Here is a 20,284-nt window from a genome sequence, read left to right as displayed (position 1 = left end):
GATTTTTGCAGGATGCCATCAGGAAGATCTGCTTCATCACTCAGGTTTGATCCTGTACTGCGTGTATCATCATCATTTTCATAATCAATTTCTCGAGTGTTCTCAGGCTCTGCTTGATCCTGTACTTGTATCATCTTGATTTTTTTCGATTGTTCTCTCCTCGAGGTGCTAGGCTCTTTAGTGATATGGAAGTGGCTACTCCTTTATTATGAAGGAATTCCTGCAGCTCTCTGGATTTGAAAGAGGTTTCTCGGTCAATATATACCGTAGATAGGAAGTTAAGGTAAACCAAATGTGGTACTGAATTTCTGTTGGTGAATTCATATCTGGACAAGGATATGAAAATGGAAACCTGGAGTATTCATCAACATTATTGTCAACAGGTATTTGTTTTTGAAGGAAGAGGACCCTTGAAGTCCATGCTAATTTTTTCAAATGGATGTGTTGCCTTTATGAGAGCTGTTGATTTCTATTTCTTGAAAAATTTAGGTTTTATAGCATTACATGTTCGACATGATGAAGTCTATGTAGAAAGAGAAGTGGTCCCAGAATAGATCCCTGTGGTACTCCTGATGATATTCTGATTCAAACAGCTGTTTGTCCGTGACTACCATGAGTTGAAACATACTGATACCGATCAGAAAGGTAAGACCTTATTAAATCATGCACTTTTCCTCTTAAACTAAGCCCAGTTAATTTCTCCAAAAGCAACTCATCTACACAATTGAATGCTTTAGAGAGGTCGAGCATTACTCCAGAAGTGTAGTTGCCACCTTCAATATATTTTATCATACCTTCAAAAACCACGATGAGGGCTGTACTAGTTGACCAGTTCTTTACAAATAAATGCTGGTTTGGTGAAATAAGATTATGTTCAGAGAGGTAAGATACAAGTCTAATAAGAATTATCGTTGAAAAAGCTGTCAATAACGAAATAGGTATATAATTGTTAATGTCATGTCTACAGCCCTCTTTGAAAAGTGGCCTTGGCAATTTTAAAAATGTTGAGAAATACCCCGCTTTTGCGCATGGAGTTGATAATGCAAACAAGCAGCTGGACAACCGCCTCACAACAGCTCTTTAATACCCCCAACGGGATGTCATCATGTCCTGTGCTATTTTATGGCTTGAAGCTATTGATTATGCGTGAGATTTCCTCTTCATTGTAGGTGTTAGAATAAAGTGATCAGGCGGCAAAACATGGGAGCTAGGAACGCTATTAGGAGTACTATTAGATAAGTGTTGTGTTTTTTTTTCATTTTCTCATTTATTCTTTGAGCAGTAGTCGCAAATAATTTATTGAATTTATTGAACCCTCCATGCTGCATATCACCCATCACCTTATTGGACTGTAGATACCCTGTCAACGCTCTCATCATTGTTCCGAGTATCGTGGCAATGGGTACTATATAGAGATAGGCCTGTTTCTATGCTACCTGCCATAGTAAGGTCTTTACATTCTGTATCGGTACTATACATACCTCTATACATACATTATTATGTATGTGTTCTAATATTTTGACGTGATCTCATGCATCTATAGATGTCTCATGGATCGAGAAATATATCTATCTATCTATCTATCTATCTTCTTAAAGTAATAAACCATGTAATTTTATTACCAATAAATTTATTTTATAATATTTCTATTGTTGGTTTCATATCCTTGACTCAGTTCTAGGTCATCACATTATCTGATTTGGAATGTGACTATCTCAATGCTCAAGAATGCTGCTCAAAATTGAATTATGTAAGTAATTGACCGAGCGAAGTGAGGTCTAAGATTCAAGTCGAAGGTTTGGCATTTCTCTTAATGTTTAAATGTTTATATGTTTAAATGTTTATATGTTGCGCATTTACAGCGAAACGCGGTAATAGATTTTCATGAAATTTGACAGGTATGTTCCTTTTTTAATTGTGCGTTAACATATATACAAGGTTTTGGAAATTTTGCATTTCAAGTATAATATAAAAGGAAAAAGGAGCCTCCTTCATACGCCAATATTAGAGTAAAAATCAGACTATAGAATTATTCATCATAAATCAACTGATTACACAGATGTGTGGAGAAGCCAGTCTATTGCTGTATTTCCATAAGGTCTATAGTTTCAATCAGGTACTTGTGGATGAGAATACTGCGTGATGTCTACTGTTCACAGAGCTACTAGTACTGTAACTTTCAGGATAAGTTTTTGGTCTAATACTCTATCTTTTGACATACAACTGAATTTCAATCCCTTATAAGGGGGTGACTTAGGGGTTGTAACTCGAAAATTTAAATTTAAACACCCATTGTGTGGGGTACATCATTTAAAAGGCCTTTTTAAAACAAGAAAGATGGCATCAATAAAAATTTTCTATGATGCTTGCATCCAAAACCAGCTGATTGAAGTTTTAGTTTTTAAAGAAATGAGGGGTTGTAACTCAAATATTTTAAATGTTGACATCCATTGTGTGATACATCATTTTAAAGGCATTTTCAGAACAAGAACGATATTGGAAGCAAGATGTGGAACGGCGGGAGAAGCCTCCACCAAATATGTAAGCATGATGTGCCTACACCAAGTATGTAAGGGGGGGAAAAGAATTATGATAACTTTTGTGATGGGAATAACTATTATAACAAAAGAGAACAGAATAACTAAAACTTAAATTAATAAATCTTTAACATATTTACATTCAAACAAAACAAGATTAATTTTATTATAAAAACATTATTGATATGAATTTTATGGGGAAAACACTCGGCGGCTGATTCAACTTTATCAATTATTTATTTAAAAACTAAAACTTAGTACAATATTGATATTAGTATAACGATTCCACTTGGTTAAGTGCAATATTATTACACTCACTTTTAACTGTTGCAAATGTTTTCTTGCAGTGGGTTCTGCCGAAGTTAATTGTTCATGGTTTGCTTGTGGCTATATTCTTATTATCCGGTCACTGGTGGCTCGTGTGTCTCAACATACCAATAATGGCTTGGATGATTTATGAGTAAGTATTGTACACAAGTTTTTCTAAAATATTTTGTTTCTTCAAGTGACCCGCCCTGAATGAGGAGGAGACCTAGACATCTGGATGGCCACAGGGAGTGGTATACTGATGATCTGGCCAGACTTAAGGGATTCATGCTCGCCCTCAAGAACCGATGCGAGGATGGTGATGCTGACAGCTCTGCTAGATATAGAAACTTTAAACAATTCTACAAGAGGAGGATCGAGCTGGCTAAGAGGTTGGCAACTGAGCGACAGATTGAGGATGCACCTAACCAATGCAAAGCTGCCTGGGATGTGATAAATACAAACAGATCCATGTCACAGAAAAAGATTGACTTTGCAAGCCCGGATGATTTCAATGGCTTCTTTGTGGGTTCGGTTCAGGATATAGTGGATTCCCTGCCTCATGCTGCCATTGATCCAATTGATCTGTTGGAAGGAAGAATCCAGCCGGGACAGGAGCATCTCTCCTTCTTTCGCCCCACCACACCAGATGCCTTGAGGAAGATCATAAGCTCTTTCAAACCCTCAAAAAGTCCAGATGTGTTTGGCATGTCTGTGAGCATGCTTCGAGAGGTTGTTGATGCCATTGCAGTTCCTCTCTCTGCATCTGTCAATGAGTGCTTGAGGTCTGGAAATTTTCCTGATTTCTTGAAAACATCAAGAACTGTCCCAGTCTTCAAGAAGGGTGATCGTGAGAACCTTCGTAGCTTCAGGCCAATCTCCATAACTCCTGTCTTTGGCAAGATGATTGAGGCAGTAATAAAGCCTCAGCTGGAGGCTTTTTTCGAGGAGAATGGCCTGTTCTCCAACATGCAGTTTGGTTTCCGAGTTGGGAGATCAACAGTGGGTGCAGTCGATCATGTGGCTGAGCGGATTGATGCTGCCTTCGAGGATGGTGAGTCTCTTGCTCTGGCTCTGTGTGATCTGAGCCGAGCTTTCAACTGTGTGGACCATCACATTCTACTTAGAAAACTCAGTTTCTACGGTCTAAGGGACTCGGCCCTTTCCATCTTGGGCTCATACCTTTCTGGAAGGACTCAGCTTGTCTCCCTCAGTGGTGCAAACTCCCAGACCCTTCCGGTGGCTTTTGGTGTTCCTCAGGGATCGGTGATGGGGCCTACACTGTTCCTTGTCATGATAAACGACCTCGACGACAATGGTTCTTCTCTGATGTTTGCGGATGATGCATCACTTCTGTCATCGGGTGCTGAGCTTGAGCGGATTTTGGAGGCGTCTGCAGAGCATCTTCGATCTGCCACTTCATGGTTCTTCGCTAATCGATTCCAACTGAATGAGGACAAGACCCAAAGGATCATCTGCAGCTTGTCACGAGAACTGCGTGACCCTCAGAATCCAGTAAAGCTGCTGGGTTTTCTCTTGGATAGCAAACTCAGCTGGAACAGTCATTTACAGCAGGTAACCAGTCGACTCTCCCGCATTTGCTTCCTGCTGCTCAGGATGAGGGGCCTGGTGACAGAGAGGTATCTCTTAATGATGTATCACGCTCTCTTCTATTGCCACATCACTTATGGATTGCTCCTGTGGGGTCATTCGGCAGGGGCTGCTGATGTCTTGAGGCTGCAAAAGAGAGCTTTAAGAATTATAACAGGCAGCGACCATCTTGCCCACTGTAAGCCCATCTTTTCTCACCTTGGTGTACTGACTGTCTTCAGCCATTACATCCTCCTGTGCTTGGTGTATCTCAAGAAGATACAGCATACTCTAGCTGCCCTTAGTGACATCCGCCGCCACAACACCAGGCGCAGTGAGCTGTTGGATATCCCCAGGAGACGCCTCCACCGATCATAGGCCAGTTACAGGATTTCAGCCCTGAAATTCTACAACAAGCTACCTAATAGTGTGAAGAAATTGGATGAGTCCGCCTTTAGGAGAACCGTCCGGAAGCTACTGTGTGCAAAGGCATATTACAGTGTAAACGAATTTATGGGTGATAATTTGAATTTTTATTGAGAGCGTGAGCACTGGATCACTGCCATCTGAACTGTTACTGTTTTTTTTCATGTGTTTTGTACGTGTTTTGATTTTTTTGAGTCTACCAACATAGTGTCTAAAAACATTCAATCTTATCATAATATTTCAATTTCTCGTCCTTCATATTTATTTCTGTTGTATTGGATTTATTCCCATCCATAGCCTATATTATATTTATTTATCAATGACTTGCAATTCCCGAATGGAAAATAACTCCAAAAAAGCTTATTTTTCTTCAGAATTTTTAAACTCCGATATTTTTAATCAAAAAATAATGGCAAGAAGAGTAATAATTATACTCATACATTCATAACTCACCTTTACTAGGCTTCTATCGCCACGTTCAGATCAGTTTAATCGGTTCACATCTATTAGAGCTCTTTTCACTTATTTTATTGGTGGTGAGGACAGATTGTAACCCAATGTTAGTTGGAGAAACTATTTTGATGAAAATAAAATGTTTGCAATTAAAGAGGAACTACTTTATTATTTATTTTCATCATGCTAATATTTAATTATATTCGTAAAACATTATTTTGCTATGAGCTGATCAGAATTCTAATCAAACAATGGGAGAAGAAAGCGTGAAAGTTAGAGAGGACATGAAGAGGTGTAGTTTCACTAATCATGATACTTCTACTTTGAGTCCTATCTGCTTAAGATGGGTAGGGTGAAATCTCTTCACTTGAAATATTGAATATGTCACAAAGGTAAAGGATAATATGCAGCACACCTTCTTTGTGTCATTGTTTTTGTGTCCGATGGAGAAGTGTTTTCAAATATGGACCTAACACCAGATACAGTGACAGTAGCAGAGCTTCTAGGGTCTGGAAAGAAAAAAAGGGGATGGATTTTTTAATAATCCCTAAATACATTCAATTAGGCAAATTAGTAGGAAGAATCAATTATTTTTGCACTTGTTTTATTGGGGGACCTAATTGGGGTTTCATACCAAAGCTGGGCCGGGCCGGGCCGAGCGGAATCAATTGCTATGCAGGATTCAGTCGGGAGCATTCAAATCAACGCGGGGCGATGCCGAGCGGTGCCGGGCCGAGCCGAGCTGATTTATACAGTCGGCTTGACGCCCAACTCGGGCGTTTTCGGCCAAGCGGATTCTGCCTTCTTTCAGTTTATTTCGATCTTTCCATGTAGTGAGTTGTGCAGTATTTTGTATTTCAACTTGAAAAATGTCTACAATGAATATAGACATAGAAATGTTCATTTATTCTATACAAGAAACTTATCCATAGCCTTTCTTCATCTTCTCGGAGTTGCTTGTATAGAGTTGCGAACTGTCCACTAGTCTCGTGATCTTTATTGATATTGTGAGTCCAGGATCTTCTTCCTCCCCCATGTTCATCATCAAGTGAGGAACTACTATCCAGTAACATCATCATCATCATCATCATCAAAGTAGATGACATTATTATTGCACTTTCAACTGTCAATGAGAACTTAATCTCATAGTATGCACGTCTCACTACAAGGCTAGATAACCTACTGAGCGAATCGGTAATCGGCTTCAATGCGAACGCAGGCAGATTCAGCTCGGCATCGCATTGCTCCGGCTCGGCTCGGCCCGGCCCGGCCCGGCCCAGCCCAGCCCAGCTTTTTGGTGTGAAAACCGTCTTACTCTTAACAAGCTGTTTCCAATCTGGGATATCAAATCAAATAAAATTTATTAATCAAAAACAATCACATTACAAATTAGAATACTATAACAATTAAAACAATGAAGTTTTATGCATTGAATAATTTCTCAATAGGCAAATATAATTCAATGAATAAATATACACCCCACTATAAATGATATGTGTTGGGGTATAAGTTATTAGTTGCTTGTTGCGTCTTATAATTACTATTTACAAACTTCATTCACTGATATAGGATTAAAGTTTTTTATAATGAAATTAGTAAAAATTTATAATACAAGCAAAATTATGAAATTAATAGATAAATATTAATGTTCTATCAAGGATTATAATAAGAAAGTTAATTTCTAGAAAAATGAAAAACTAATAAAGGAAAATAATGAAGAATAAATAGTTTCAACATTTACAGTCTAACTAAATCTTCACAATTTTCTACTCCAATATCGACTAACCAGGAAAATAAACTTTTCTTGAACCTGTATCTATTGAATTCTTCCCTAATGTAACTTGGTATTGAATTGTAAATTTTTGGTCCCAAATATAATATGTAGTTTCTTTGCCCAAATGTAGTGTTCAGTAACGGCTCGTGATCTTTTAGCTTGGGGGTTCAACATCATGATCTATTGGGGAGAAAGGTCAAGAGGATATAGAGTATTGAGCATAAACAAGTGTAAAGGTACCTAATCAATAATAATTTTACGGAATTATCCCCCAATGATTAAATATATTTTCTACAAATATAGATTTTTTGTCCTGTTCATATTTTTCTTGTTTGATTTTTACTTCGGGAGTTGCTCTACCATCATGTTTTTTTTACACCTATCCTCAATATTAATAATGTTCGTCTTCAACAAATACTGAACCTTATTCATATTTCTTCATCAAAATGCTGTTACGGAACCTAACACAATAAATTATAATCACACTATCACTAAAAGAAAATGGACATATTAGAAATACTCACGAATACACGAAACACACTAGAAATTACTATATTCTTCAACACGCAAAACAAATTTATATAACGAAAAATGCAGTGAAATCTATCACAACTGTATTTGTATACAGTGTATACCCGAAAACGTACCGTATAACCTCAAAACTATCACGCTTAGGCTACTTCTTGTTCACCGCTTTTTTACTGTTTACTGCCACCAAATTTGAATTTATTGGTTAAGTTCAAGAAGGCAGTGATACTGAATCTGTATCACGAATACTCACGATTTATTCCGAGGTTAACCGAATGCTTTACTTGCCTCGGCTAAGTTCGGTTACACTCGGATGAACTCGTGAAACATGGTTCAGGCAGGATTGTGAACAAAATTCGTGCTAGAAAACCGATTCCCCTCCTCCGTTCCAATACCTCACCCAGCCTTGTTTTTGGGTTCAGATTGGGGAATGAACACTGCTCTCCACCACCACCCGTCTCGTCGTGCCATTCGGTGCTGTTTCAAGCAAGCCACTCCGGCACCGGCCGCAAAACATCGACGTTAAGTTTATGTAGATGAAAAATGTTGTGATGTGATTTGATGAGTATAAAATAAGAATATAATTATTTGAGTTGCAAATTCATCATTCTATAGGAAGTTGATTCAATTCTGGGGGTTCAATGAACCATTGAACACATAGGACGAGCCGCCACTGGTAGTGTTCATCCTTGGTGCTATTAAATTCATGTTTCTCTGCCATATTTGATGGTTATGATCAGCCAGTCTTATTTGTTCGTTGTTTCTCCTTATTCGCGTGATGGTAGCCTGGATGATGTAGAGTTGTCCTACACTTAGTACCGGTAGGTACTGTACTTTCCTTGAAAAGAATGTTCGTGGGGAATTGATTTCCTTAAAACCTATTATTTTTAGTATTCGTTTCTGAAGTTTATAGAAAGATTCAACATGTATAAAATGCGTAGCTCACCAGATAATTACAGCGTATCTTGAGAATAATTTGTTGTCCACTATTGTTCCTAAATATTTTATTTCATTGTCTTGTTGAATTGAAGGGCAATCACAAGGGTTGTTGGTGCTTCCACAGTGATGTACAATTATTGAAGAATCCGGTGTTCTTGTCCGTTCTGTTAGAGAAAAGGCTAAGAATTTCGTTTTTGTTGCATTTACTGTTAGAAAATTTTCTTTCAACCATTTATCGACTTTCATCAATTCTTCCTGTGCCAGATTAAAAACTCCCTCCCAGGTGTTTCCTTCAAATAGTATACACGTATCATCAGCAAAAACTATGACTCTCCCTCTTATCTCAATTGAACATAGCTCATTTGCATATGCCAAATACAAGGCCCAAGAACTGTTCCTTGGGGAATCCCAAACTTCATCGTTTCCTCTGAACTGAGATGTTCTTCAACCTTGACTTTCTGACGCCGGTCACAGAGGTATGATCTAAACCATTCTAGAGGAACTCCTCTTATTCCCATGGCTTCTAATTTCTTCAGCAGCAAACTGTGATTAACAGTGTCAAAAGCTTTTGCTAAGTCCAGGAACACTGCTGCACATTTTTTGTTATTTTCTAGCTTATCTGTGACAAAATTTGACACTTCTAATACCACATCTTCTGTACTCCTCTCCTCACAAAAGCCAAATTGATTCCTAGATAGTAAGTTGTTTTTTCCATGTAATTCACAAGACGTTTCTTTACCAGTTTTTCCAAAATCTTAGGAATGTTGCTTATAAGTGAAAAAGGCCTGTAATTGGTGGCATTTGTTTTGTCGCCTCCTTTATGTAATGGTCTAACACATGTCTCTTTCATAACTTTTGGAAAAATTCCTTTTGACAGACTTAAATTAAATATGTGAATTAATGGTTTTACAATTACATTTTTTATTGACTTCAATGTTCTATTATTGATTCCATCAAGTCCTGAAGCACTGTTATTTCGCAAACTACTAATAGCTAATATATGTGAGGATTAAAGATTGGATTTATCCCTTGACGATGTCATACAATGACCTTGAGTGCCAAACATAGCACTTTGCATAAAAAATCAAATATTAAATTGTATTTACCATGCTCTGACCATACACATCTATCTATATATATATATATATATATACTACCGATTTGACGGTCCCGAAGCTTAATGAAATCTGCAGTAAATATCACAAATCTCGTTATAGTACATATTGTACAACTAAAAATGTTATCAATTTTGTTTGCAGGTATGTGTCTGTTCCACAGGGTAACATTGGCGTTTATGACCCATTTCAAATATATAATCGTGGTCAACTTAAAAAGCACATGAGAGACTGCGTAATTTACTTAGGATGGTACTTGATAGCATTCTTCGTGTACCTATACTGGTTTGTATTTACAAATAGCCATCTATTATAAGTTATTTATTTTCTTTTGTTTAATATTCTCTCTTCATAATAAGTATATGACTTTTATTGACGGGCAGAACTTCCACTGTACTTGGCTCACTAGAAAGTCGAATCAATGAAAATGTCATTGCCTTTTATTGAGATAAGTATCAATATGTTTAATGTTTTCCCGGTTGTTTGAAATTAATCCTCCTCAATTCTGAGAATATAATTTTTCATTGATTTAGCACCTGAAACCTGTGAACCTAGATTTATCTTTACTATAATAAAGGAAAGAACTGGCTTATACACGTACGGGAGAATTATGTTTGATGCATCATCACGTCTGAACTACTGGACTGATTAACTTTGTACCGTAATATATAAAGGGGAGGGGGCTAATAATTATTATGGTGGGTGTTATGGATAACAAAAGGTTAACAGAAAACTAACTAAATATTTTATTACCGATTATAAACAAACAACAATTATTAGGGCTACTCGCTTGCAATGCTGCTCAGGTTTAGGAAAACAAATATTAAATTTTGGGGCGGAACAACTGAAAAACTGTACAAGAAAACTATTATCTAAAACTTTACCTTATTGTCCTCTGGCCTGCACCTCAGATAATATAGATATATAATTTTAAAAAGTCTACAAAATGTCTGATCAAAACACTACCTTTTCCTGCAAGAACGCAAATCGCGAAAATACAATTATGTAGGCTTAAACTGCCCGGACTGAGACAGCTGATAATTGAATTAAGATTGTCTCAAGACAAGATCCCTTCAGGTAAGAAATGCTTGAAATGCTTCAATACAAGCATCTGTAGCTCACAAAACTATTGGAAGAGTATGGGCCTCGAATGAAAAATTAAAAAATCTGGTGTGGTACACTCACACAACTTTCCTTGCTCATTGAACTATAAGCCTCATTATCAAACGAGAATAATTTAGGGTAATAACATAATGACGATTGACGGCAACATATTTGCAACTACGATCAGACTACTGTATATGTGTATATACAATTGTTTTCAGAGTACTTTTTCCTTTATGTAAATTGTGAAATTCGATGATTTTTTTTGAAATTCGTCGAAACAGCTGTTCTGCAGACGAAAGATCTTGACTATGACTGTGTTCTTTTCATAAACTGCTCTACCTACCGTACCCACGGTATATGGAAGAAGAAAAAGTAAAAACCGTGTACCTTCCTATCTCATGCACGAGAAGGAGGTTACAAAGTCCATTTCTCAAGGATTGGGTGGACCCCCCATTAGTACCCCAGGAAAAAGACTCATGTCAGTTGATAGAGCTAATAAATAACTATTCAGGGTAAAGATTTGAAAAAAAATCGTTACAGCCGTTTCTGAGAAAATCGTGAAAAACATGGTTTTTTAGTAACTGTCATTTTTCTCAAGAATATTACGGAGCTCCTGCAATTTTCTCAAAAATGAGACTCATGTCAGTTGATAGGGCTTATAAATAGCTATCCGTGGTATAAATTTGAAGAGAATCGTTAGAGCCGTTTTCGAGAACACCGTGAAAAACATGGCTTTTTAGTCATTATCCGCCATTTTTCTCAAGAATATTACTAAGCTCCTGGAATTTTCTCAGAAATGAGACTCATGCCAGTTGATAGGGCTTATGAATAGCTATCCATGGTATAAATTTAAAGGAAATCGTTGGAGCCGTTTTCAAGAAAACCGTGAAAAACATGGTTTTTTAGTCATTATCCGCCATTTTTCTCAAGAATATTACGGAGCTCCTGAAATTTTCCCTGAAATGAGACTTATGCCAGTTGATAGGGCTTATAAATAGCTATCCATGGTATAAATTTGAAGGAAATCGTTAGAGCCGTTTTCGAGAAAACCGTGAAAAACATGACTTTTTAGTCATTATCCGCCATTTTTCTCAAGAATATTATGGAGCTCCTGAAATTTTCCCTGAAATGAGACTTATGCCAGTTGATAGGGCTTATAAATAGCTATCCATGGTATAAATTTGAAGAAAATCGTTAGAGCCATTTTCGAGAAAAACGTGAAAAACATGGTTTTTTAGTAATTATCCGCCATTTTTTCTTGAATTGAATTTTATTGAATTTCTTATTGTCGGGTCCTCATGGTATAAGGACCTTAATTTTAAAATTTCAAGTCAATCGGTTAATTAGGAATGGAGTTATCGTGTTCACAGACATACACACACATACACACACACACAGACCAATACCCAAAAATCATGTTTTTGGACTCAGGGGACCTTGAAACGTATAGAAAACTTGAAATTGGGGTACCTTAATTTTTTTTGGAAAGCAATACTTTCCTTACCTATGGTAGTAGGGCAAGGAAAGTAAAAACTATTTATGTGATCGAATCCAGACCTTGACTCGCAGATCAAAAGCCAACTCACTCTTGTTTGTATAGCATGGAGTTGAAATCATAATATTATCTTCAAGAGCCGTGATAAAGCACACGTTCTAAATTACACATTGAAGATTTTATCGTTTTATTAATATTACATTTAATAATTGAATCCGCGACTAAATTTCCAACTCTCAAATAATATTTCAAATTACATTCAAGAAAGTTAGATGGGTTTTGATGTCATGTTTGACAACTTGAAATTTTGCAAATAGATTCTTAATCAACCGAGGATGGTTTTAGGCCTATTTTCATTAGATCAATTTTTCAGTTTGTCAAGTTTTAAAATGAACCCTTCCGGAGCACGGTTTACCTGCTAGTATTTAATATTTCTTTTCCAAATATAATTTGGCAGTAGGTTTCATTGAAGATCCTATTCGAATTAAAATACTGTTTTTCTGTCGCTTTACAATTTTTTCCGCCACCTCGGATCCGTCATATGAATCCAACTTCATTTTGAATCCATTATAAATTTTTTGTATGGGAAGGTGTTCATGTGGTACATGATACAGAATTAAGATACAGTAACTGGCGGAAACCGCACATCGATATCTCAAACCGTAGCAAAGATATTCACATTTAAAGATATAATAAAACATGAAATAATGAGTAAATTGGAAATCTGAACTATCTAATTTTTTTCTCAAGTATTAGGAAACTCTAATAATACATATTCTACTCACACTTTAAACAAAAAAAAATTGATCTGTCGTATTTTTAATGTACTCATTTACACAATTTCTCTATAAATTTATTTGTATCTTTGAAACAGTTTGAGATATTGATGTGCGGTTGGGTGATGAGTGATTAATAATTATTCTAAGAGCGTCCGGTTTCTGGTGATCACTAAACTTCATAATATTATTCTCACAGATCATCATAATTTTTCTTATTTTGATCATCAATCCAAAGTTCGTTAATATTTTCATAGTTCAAAATTTGTTAACTATGTATTCCTTTGACCTGTCTCTAATATTTTAATTTTCAATATTTCACTTGGAATTGATATTGAGTAGCCCACAATATTTAGACAGAAGAATAACAATATCAATTATATTTTTGTTTCAGTTATTCATCAGTGATTGCTTCATGGCTCAATATCTCATACTTTACTGGCAGTTAGTTATCTTATAGACTTAGGTATTGTTATACCTAGTTATTCCATGTGACAAATAGGCAACATCCCATAGTAAGTAAGGATCTCCCTTCAATAAAAGTCATACGCATATTCTCATTCACAACTATGATAAGATTGAATCCGTCGCTGGTCTTTATTTATTTCAATCAGAGCCGTATTCAGAACTAATTAAACAAATTTTCTTAGCAAAACACGGTTTGCATTCCTTGCAGCCAATCAGAATTATCCTTATAAGGTGTTCAACGATTCTAATTGGTTCCTAATACGTGTTTGGCTAACCGTATTCATAACCGTTGGTTCTTGATAACCGATAACCTACTCCAACTGAATGAGTATTATTTACTGGTGGCATTGATTATCTATTTTCACAAATACAGAGGTTTTCTGTTTTAGGCTGTTACAGTAACTAAAGTCTTTTATGTCGAAAATCTTTGTTATTTATCATTAATCAAATTTCTGATTCACGTCTGAGCTAGAAAATAACGAGCTACAATCGAAGACCTACTATACAAACAAAAGAAAGCTTCAGAACGATCAAATAATATAATATAATCACTCATATAACACATCTAATTTCACAACTCAAACTTTGAGAATGATTCTAGTATTATTACTGGAATCCTCCAAAATGTTTTATATGCATCAATTGGTTACAAACCCATTCCTAACAAATTTATTTCTAGAGTCTGGAGATAAGCACCATACGTTACCATATTGTATTATTCTTTGCGAACCATCGTTTATTTGCAAGAGTTTGAATAAATATCGCGTTTGCACTTCTTGTAAAAGCTTTGAATAGTTAATATGTCGAAATATATTATAATATAATAATATATTATGTATATATTTCTTTCTAACTCCAGACAAGAGTTATTAACTTCCTGCTATCACAAAATTATAAAAGGTTATATTACTCGATTTATTTAATGTTTGGTTTTTAATTTTCAGCTTGATTATCGCAATGTTGAACGAAAACCCTTTGGAAAAACGCGATCTGAGTATGTTCCAGGAGTTCTAATTCGTTTATCTTCATGACCAAGCATCATAAGCTCCATTCCCTTCACCTTCACAAAAAAATAATGCTAGTCGTTATCATGTATATCCAAGATTTATAGGACTTTGTTTTTGTTTGTAAATTATTTCTCACTTGTATTTTATTTATAAGATGTAATTTATGAATTTATCTTATTCGCATTATAGAAAAGTATTTGATTTTAATATTTTTATGTAATCTGTACTGATTGTATAAAGATTTTGAAAATTGTATAGTTTGTGTTTGTATATTTAAGCATAAACAATTTCTACTCACCCATATTTAACTCTATTATATTGAGAATTATTGCAATCACTAAATTCAAACTTTTTTATATAAAAATAATAATGATGTAAGATCAAGGTCTATAAATACATGGTTTCTATAGACCTTGAGTAAGATAGTTAGCTTTATTATTGCCATATAATTATTTATCATTTTGACTATCAATATCCAGTTGAAGATTTAAGCTTTGTAATTGATGCTGTATTACATCAACCTTATTATTGCTATGCACATTTTAATGATTTTGAATACTTGAGAATTAAAACTTGGTAGAAAAATAGCTACTCCTTCAAACCTCAATTCCTGGAGATGTTTTGCATTTTGAATTTTCTTTATCCATTAAAAACAGAAATTGTCAGTGCTGAAACGCAATCCATGAGATACGAAAGCATTCCATTCAGTTGGTTTAATACTGTACTTCTATTCATTATCAAAATGATTATTCATTTATTGACTAAAGATACAATATTTTATTGATTATGAATGCTATTTGGTAATACCAAATTGCTGACTTTAGTGAGGTCCAGCACGTTATAATGGCAGAGTTTAATTAGCAATGGTATTGCTATCCTTGTCTATCATTTAACAAAGCGGATAGCGCTATTTCTTTTTCGCTTTTCTCTGTTGTGTCAGATCCTCTTTTAAGAATCTAGAAATATAATTAATTAACAAAATATTTCATCTTAATTATGAAAATTCATAATGAAATTATTGAAAAATAAAAATTCCTGCTTAATAAAATATAATTGTTTTTTTTTTAACGAGAATTAATATTACATCAATAAACCTGTATCAGCTACCGTCTATAGAAGGCATTGACAAGACAGAGGATCGGCAACGTTTTTCTTCTATCTTTCTCCCTTGCCATTATAACGTGGACCTCACTATAGGCTACGTTAAATCATAGAGGAAATAATGCATGGTTAAATCTAATCAAAAGATTTATAAGTTACCCTTCTCCGCCAAGAGAGAATTTATTTTCCAATGAATAGAATACCGTGATTGATAAAGTTGTCCAGTCAACGAAGGGTTATAGAAAGAAAAGTTTTGAAGACAAATTTTGCAGTTCTGTTTAAGGTAGTAAGGAGGTACATATAGATAGATATATTTCTCAATCCATGAAACATCTATAGATGCATAAGATCACGTCAAAATATTAGAACACATGCATAATAGAGTACAAGTCAAATTATTATGCCTATATGGTTTCAATGGTTTTTATAGCACTACAGGTCTATGCTGGATTCAGGCAGCTGAAAAAACTCTTCAACATGATAAAAAGGGTTTGAGCAGAGCCACATATGTAGAGTTTTTTGAACTCTATGGTTCCCATGTCTCTAAACTTGAGGGGCAATTAGCCCCTTAGCCTCTCCAGACGGACAAAAGGAATGTTGATGTCATGACTATGTCGAGTATTGATCCCATGAACGTTCGATCTACATTGGAGCGTTTCCCTACAAGGAGTGTGAACAAGGCTACTGAATATAATTATAGAGATTCACTACCGTAAGAATGCCAAGCTCAACAAAAACTGGCTTACAGTGGGCTATTCTATCAGCTCTACTTATTATTCTGATTGCTCTCTTCTGCATTATTAAGGCTGTGCAAAGGCTAAAAATGAACTTTCTTTTTTTCGTGATATTTTTCCAAGTTTTTCGATTTGCCATCAAGCTATTAAAATTGTAAAGTTTTCTCAGGAAAACATTTTTTTCCGATCATTAATTTTTGAGATATGAGCGCCTGAAGTTTGAATTTTTGGGGCAGGACATTTCAAATTCGGTAAGATATAAATTCATGAGATTGAGAGGATGGATTCTTCATGGTATTGTTGATCTAGTAAAACACAACTAAAAGTTATTTTTGGTTATTATTAGTAAATTGAATAACTATCTTGAAAATTTATATTTTCAGAAAATTTTTGTTTTAATAGATCAACAATACCATGAAGAATCTATCCTATAAATCTCATGGATTTATCTCTTACCGAATTTGAAATGTTCTGTCCCAAAAATTTAAACTTTAGGCGCTCATATCTCAAAAAGTAATCATCAGAAAAAAATGTTTTCCTGAGAAATTTTTTTCATTTTGATAGCTTGATGATATACAAATCGAAAAACTTTTAAAAATATCATGAGTAGAAAGTTCATTTTTAGCATTTGCACAGCCTTAATACCTCTCCAATTCTGGTAGCATTACCCCAGAACACCAGACCATACCCTAGAACCGACTGGAACAGAGTAAAATATGAAGATTCATATTAAGAAGAACATATCAAGAGTCACCGCACCCTTAACCCCTGTGCTTAGGTGATGGGGAAAATTCCACTCCCCATATTGAATCTGCTTTAACAATAAAAGGAAAACAAGAAAATTAAAAATACATCAAATTGAAGAGAATTTAATGCTCTACAAACCTACCATAAGCATTCATTTTTATGATGCATTTTTGGAGAGTTAAAAGCCCTGAAAGAGCAAAAAATTGTATCCTTAGTTAAACTGGTTAGGGTTCTGTTACTAGTGAGGTCCACATTATAATGACAGTATTTGATCAACTTTGGTTTTGCTATCCTTGTCTATCATTCAACAAAGACGGTGGTACTATACTTTTCTAGGTCCACAACGATGACAATTATGTTTATGACAGTGTAGAAATATTATTAGTTAATACAGAGAATCAGCATCGCTATTCTTCTATCTTTATTTACTGCCATTATAACGTGGACCACACTATAGTTAAATACAACAAGGTCACTTTTAGGTTAAACTTGGGGTGACTTTGTCCCAGTATAAAAATTGTGATAATTATGCAGGATATGATGCAAATGCAATTCAAAATCTGATAAATATAATGTATTCTACCTAATAAAACAAAATAATTACCTTTCTTGAGATTAATACGATGTTAATATTCATTTTCAGCTGATTCTGCAGCTGGAGCAAACATGCTTCGACGCTAAAATAGATCTTTAGACAGCAGAAACTGTAATATTTTTCAAAAAATAATTTGTGAATTCTTGAAGTAGATTTCATTTGTTTTCAATTCATTATTCATTTTAATGTCAACAGTTGGTTTCACTTTGTCTTACTCTTGAAAATGACCTTTAATCCATATATTTTTCAAAGTGAGACAAAGTCATCCCAACTGGTTGACATGGTCTCTTAATTTCAAAAACATATATCTTTGTTTAAGTAGAGAAAAATATTAACTTTTTATAATGAAAAATACTCTTCAAACATCGCAGAATACAATAAAAAATATTGCAAGAGATTTGTTGCAACTCAAGTATTGATTGCAAGCGGTTTAAAATCTCAACTCCACAAAATTGGGACAGAGTCACCTCGGTCTACCGTACCAGGAAATTAGAGGTAGAAGTGAATGGTGAAAATATGTTGTTTTATTTTCAATGTAAAGACTAGATTCAAGATTCATTTATTGTCAGAACACTTTAACAAATGCAAGACGTAGTCAACAATTCAATAAGAAATTCTAAAATATAACAATGAACGTCAATAGTCAGGATCATAATATATACTACAAAAATAAGACAAAGATCGGCAAATTTTATAAAATAAAGGGAACATTTTTAAAACAGGTATATCACAGTCACGAAAATACAAAGACATCACCACAAATCCACATAACCATATGGACAGCAGTCAATTAGATTCTTTTTAACACAGATCTCAAAACTACCTATTTTAAGCTGCGTTTACACCGGAGTTAATAACACAAGTTTTTAACATTTTTGTTATCAACTGATGTTAATAACATCATGTTGAGTTGCGTTTACACCATGTGGAGTTGATAACATGAGTTATTAATAAAAAGTTGTCAACTTGACTGAATCGATAAAAAATTCTCTTGAAAAAAGTTGATAACTCGTGTTTTCAACAGAAAATTCCTTGTTATTAACAAGATTTATGTTATCCATTGAGAGTCGGTAACTTTTGTTAATAACAGGTTACTATCTTCCCCGCAACACCCTCGCCCAGCATCCCTACCCTACAACTACAGCTGTTTCCTAATAACTATACAGCTGCAGACAAAACACGAGACAAAGTTATTAACTTTTGTTGATAGCAAAACTAGCAGCGAAAAGAAAATGTTACTAACTTATGTTGAAAACTTTTGTTTTAAACTCTGCTGGTGTAAACGCATTATAATTCATTTACATTAGATCAGATGAAGATCATTATTTTAATGATCACACACATGTTTCAAATCAAATTTGAAGACAATTTTTTACTTTCCTTGCCCTATTACCATAGGTAAGGAAAGTATTGCTTTCCGAAAAAAATTAAGGTACCCAAATTTCTATACGTTTCAAGGTCCCCTGAGTCCGAAAAAGTGGTTTTTGGGTATTGTCTGTATGAGTGTATGTGCGTCTGTGTACACGATATCTCATCTCCCCAGTTAACGGAATGACTTGAAATTTGGAACGTGAGGTCCTTACACTATAAGGATCCGACACGAACAAAATTGATCAAATGCAATCAAAGATGACGGCTAAAATGGCGAAAATGTTGTCAAAAACAGGGTTTTTCGCGATTTTCTCGAAAACGGCTCCAACGATTTTGATCAAATTCATACCTGAAATAGTCATTGATGAGCTCTATCAACTGCAACAAGTCCTATAGGTATCTGTAAAAATTTCAGGAGCTCCGCCCCATCTATGCAAAGTTTGATTTTAGATTCTCAATTATCAGCCTTCATATACAATTTAAACAAAAAATTTCAACTGGAAAAGATTGAGCATGAAAACCTCTGCAATTAATGTTCAGTACTATTTTCACCTAAAATTGAAAATAAGCTGGAAATTCGAGAAAATGTGATTATTAAATTGCAAACTGTTGGCAACTGTTGGTTCTATTAAATTATTATTCACTACGAAGAGATAGCAGACCTCGTGTGTCTCCAGCGTTATTCCTCTATCACCAGCTGTCTCATATCTTTGAATAGTAGACTTGAGATGCGCGGGAACACTAGCGTCAGGTGATCAATTTTGATAACGGCAAGGAAAGATATGTGTGAGTGCGCCACACCAGATTTTTGCTTTTTATTCCGGCTGTTATATCATATAAATAGTCTCGTTACATGAAATCATATGGAAGTCAATTATATTGATAACAAGATCTTGTTAATAACAAGAAATTTTCTGTTAGAAACATGAGTTATTAACTTTTGTCAAGAGAAATTTTTGACGATTCAGTCAAGTTAATAACTCGTGTTATTAACTCCAGTGTAAACGCAGCTTTAATATCACATTCTTTGATATGAGCAGGACGTTTATGTTGAATAACCTCTTTCCAAATTCAACAAAACTTTTCAAAGATAAATGGTAATTGCACTGTGATAATCTTAAGTGCTTTTGCTTGTCTTGTAAAATGATTGTGAATATTACTATTTATCTTATGGGTAAGATGGATAGTTTTTTTTCTGGTATACATTAGACATTT

At 34.8% G+C, this 20,284-nt stretch overlaps 1 protein-coding gene across 1 annotated transcript; it reads left to right on the top strand.

Moving 5' to 3' along the window:
- Positions 1-1,548: 1,548 nt before the first annotated feature.
- On the top strand, positions 1,549-14,778 carry LOC111043780 (protein cornichon homolog 4). The gene is made up of 4 exons (XM_022328825.2): positions 1,549-1,750; positions 2,885-2,997; positions 9,813-9,953; positions 14,459-14,778. The coding sequence occupies exons 2-4, from the start codon at positions 2,978-2,980 to the stop codon at positions 14,526-14,528; spliced, it is 231 nt and encodes a 76-aa protein (XP_022184517.2). The 5' UTR covers positions 1,549-1,750; positions 2,885-2,977; the 3' UTR covers positions 14,529-14,778.
- The last annotated feature ends 5,506 nt before the right edge of the window (positions 14,779-20,284 follow it).

The sequence above is a fragment of the Nilaparvata lugens genome, chromosome 5 (assembly GCF_014356525.2).
Source record: "Nilaparvata lugens isolate BPH chromosome 5, ASM1435652v1, whole genome shotgun sequence".
NCBI classification, from domain to species: Eukaryota; Metazoa; Arthropoda; class Insecta; order Hemiptera; family Delphacidae; genus Nilaparvata; species Nilaparvata lugens.
The sequence above is the reverse complement of the archived record's forward strand: the minus strand, read 5'-3'. Positions and strand labels throughout refer to the sequence as shown.

What these genes read in the sequence shown, in the direction of transcription:
- LOC111043780 (XM_022328825.2), top strand. Translation starts at nt 2,978, where the DNA reads ATGGCTTGGATGATTTATGA. An exon ending in ATGGCTTGGATGATTTATGA is followed by an intron (nt 2,998 to 9,812) that starts GTAAGTATTGTA and finishes TTTTGTTTGCAG; the next exon opens with GTATGTGTCTGTTCCACAGG. An exon ending in TTCTTCGTGTACCTATACTG is followed by an intron (nt 9,954 to 14,458) that starts GTTTGTATTTAC and finishes TTTAATTTTCAG; the next exon opens with CTTGATTATCGCAATGTTGA.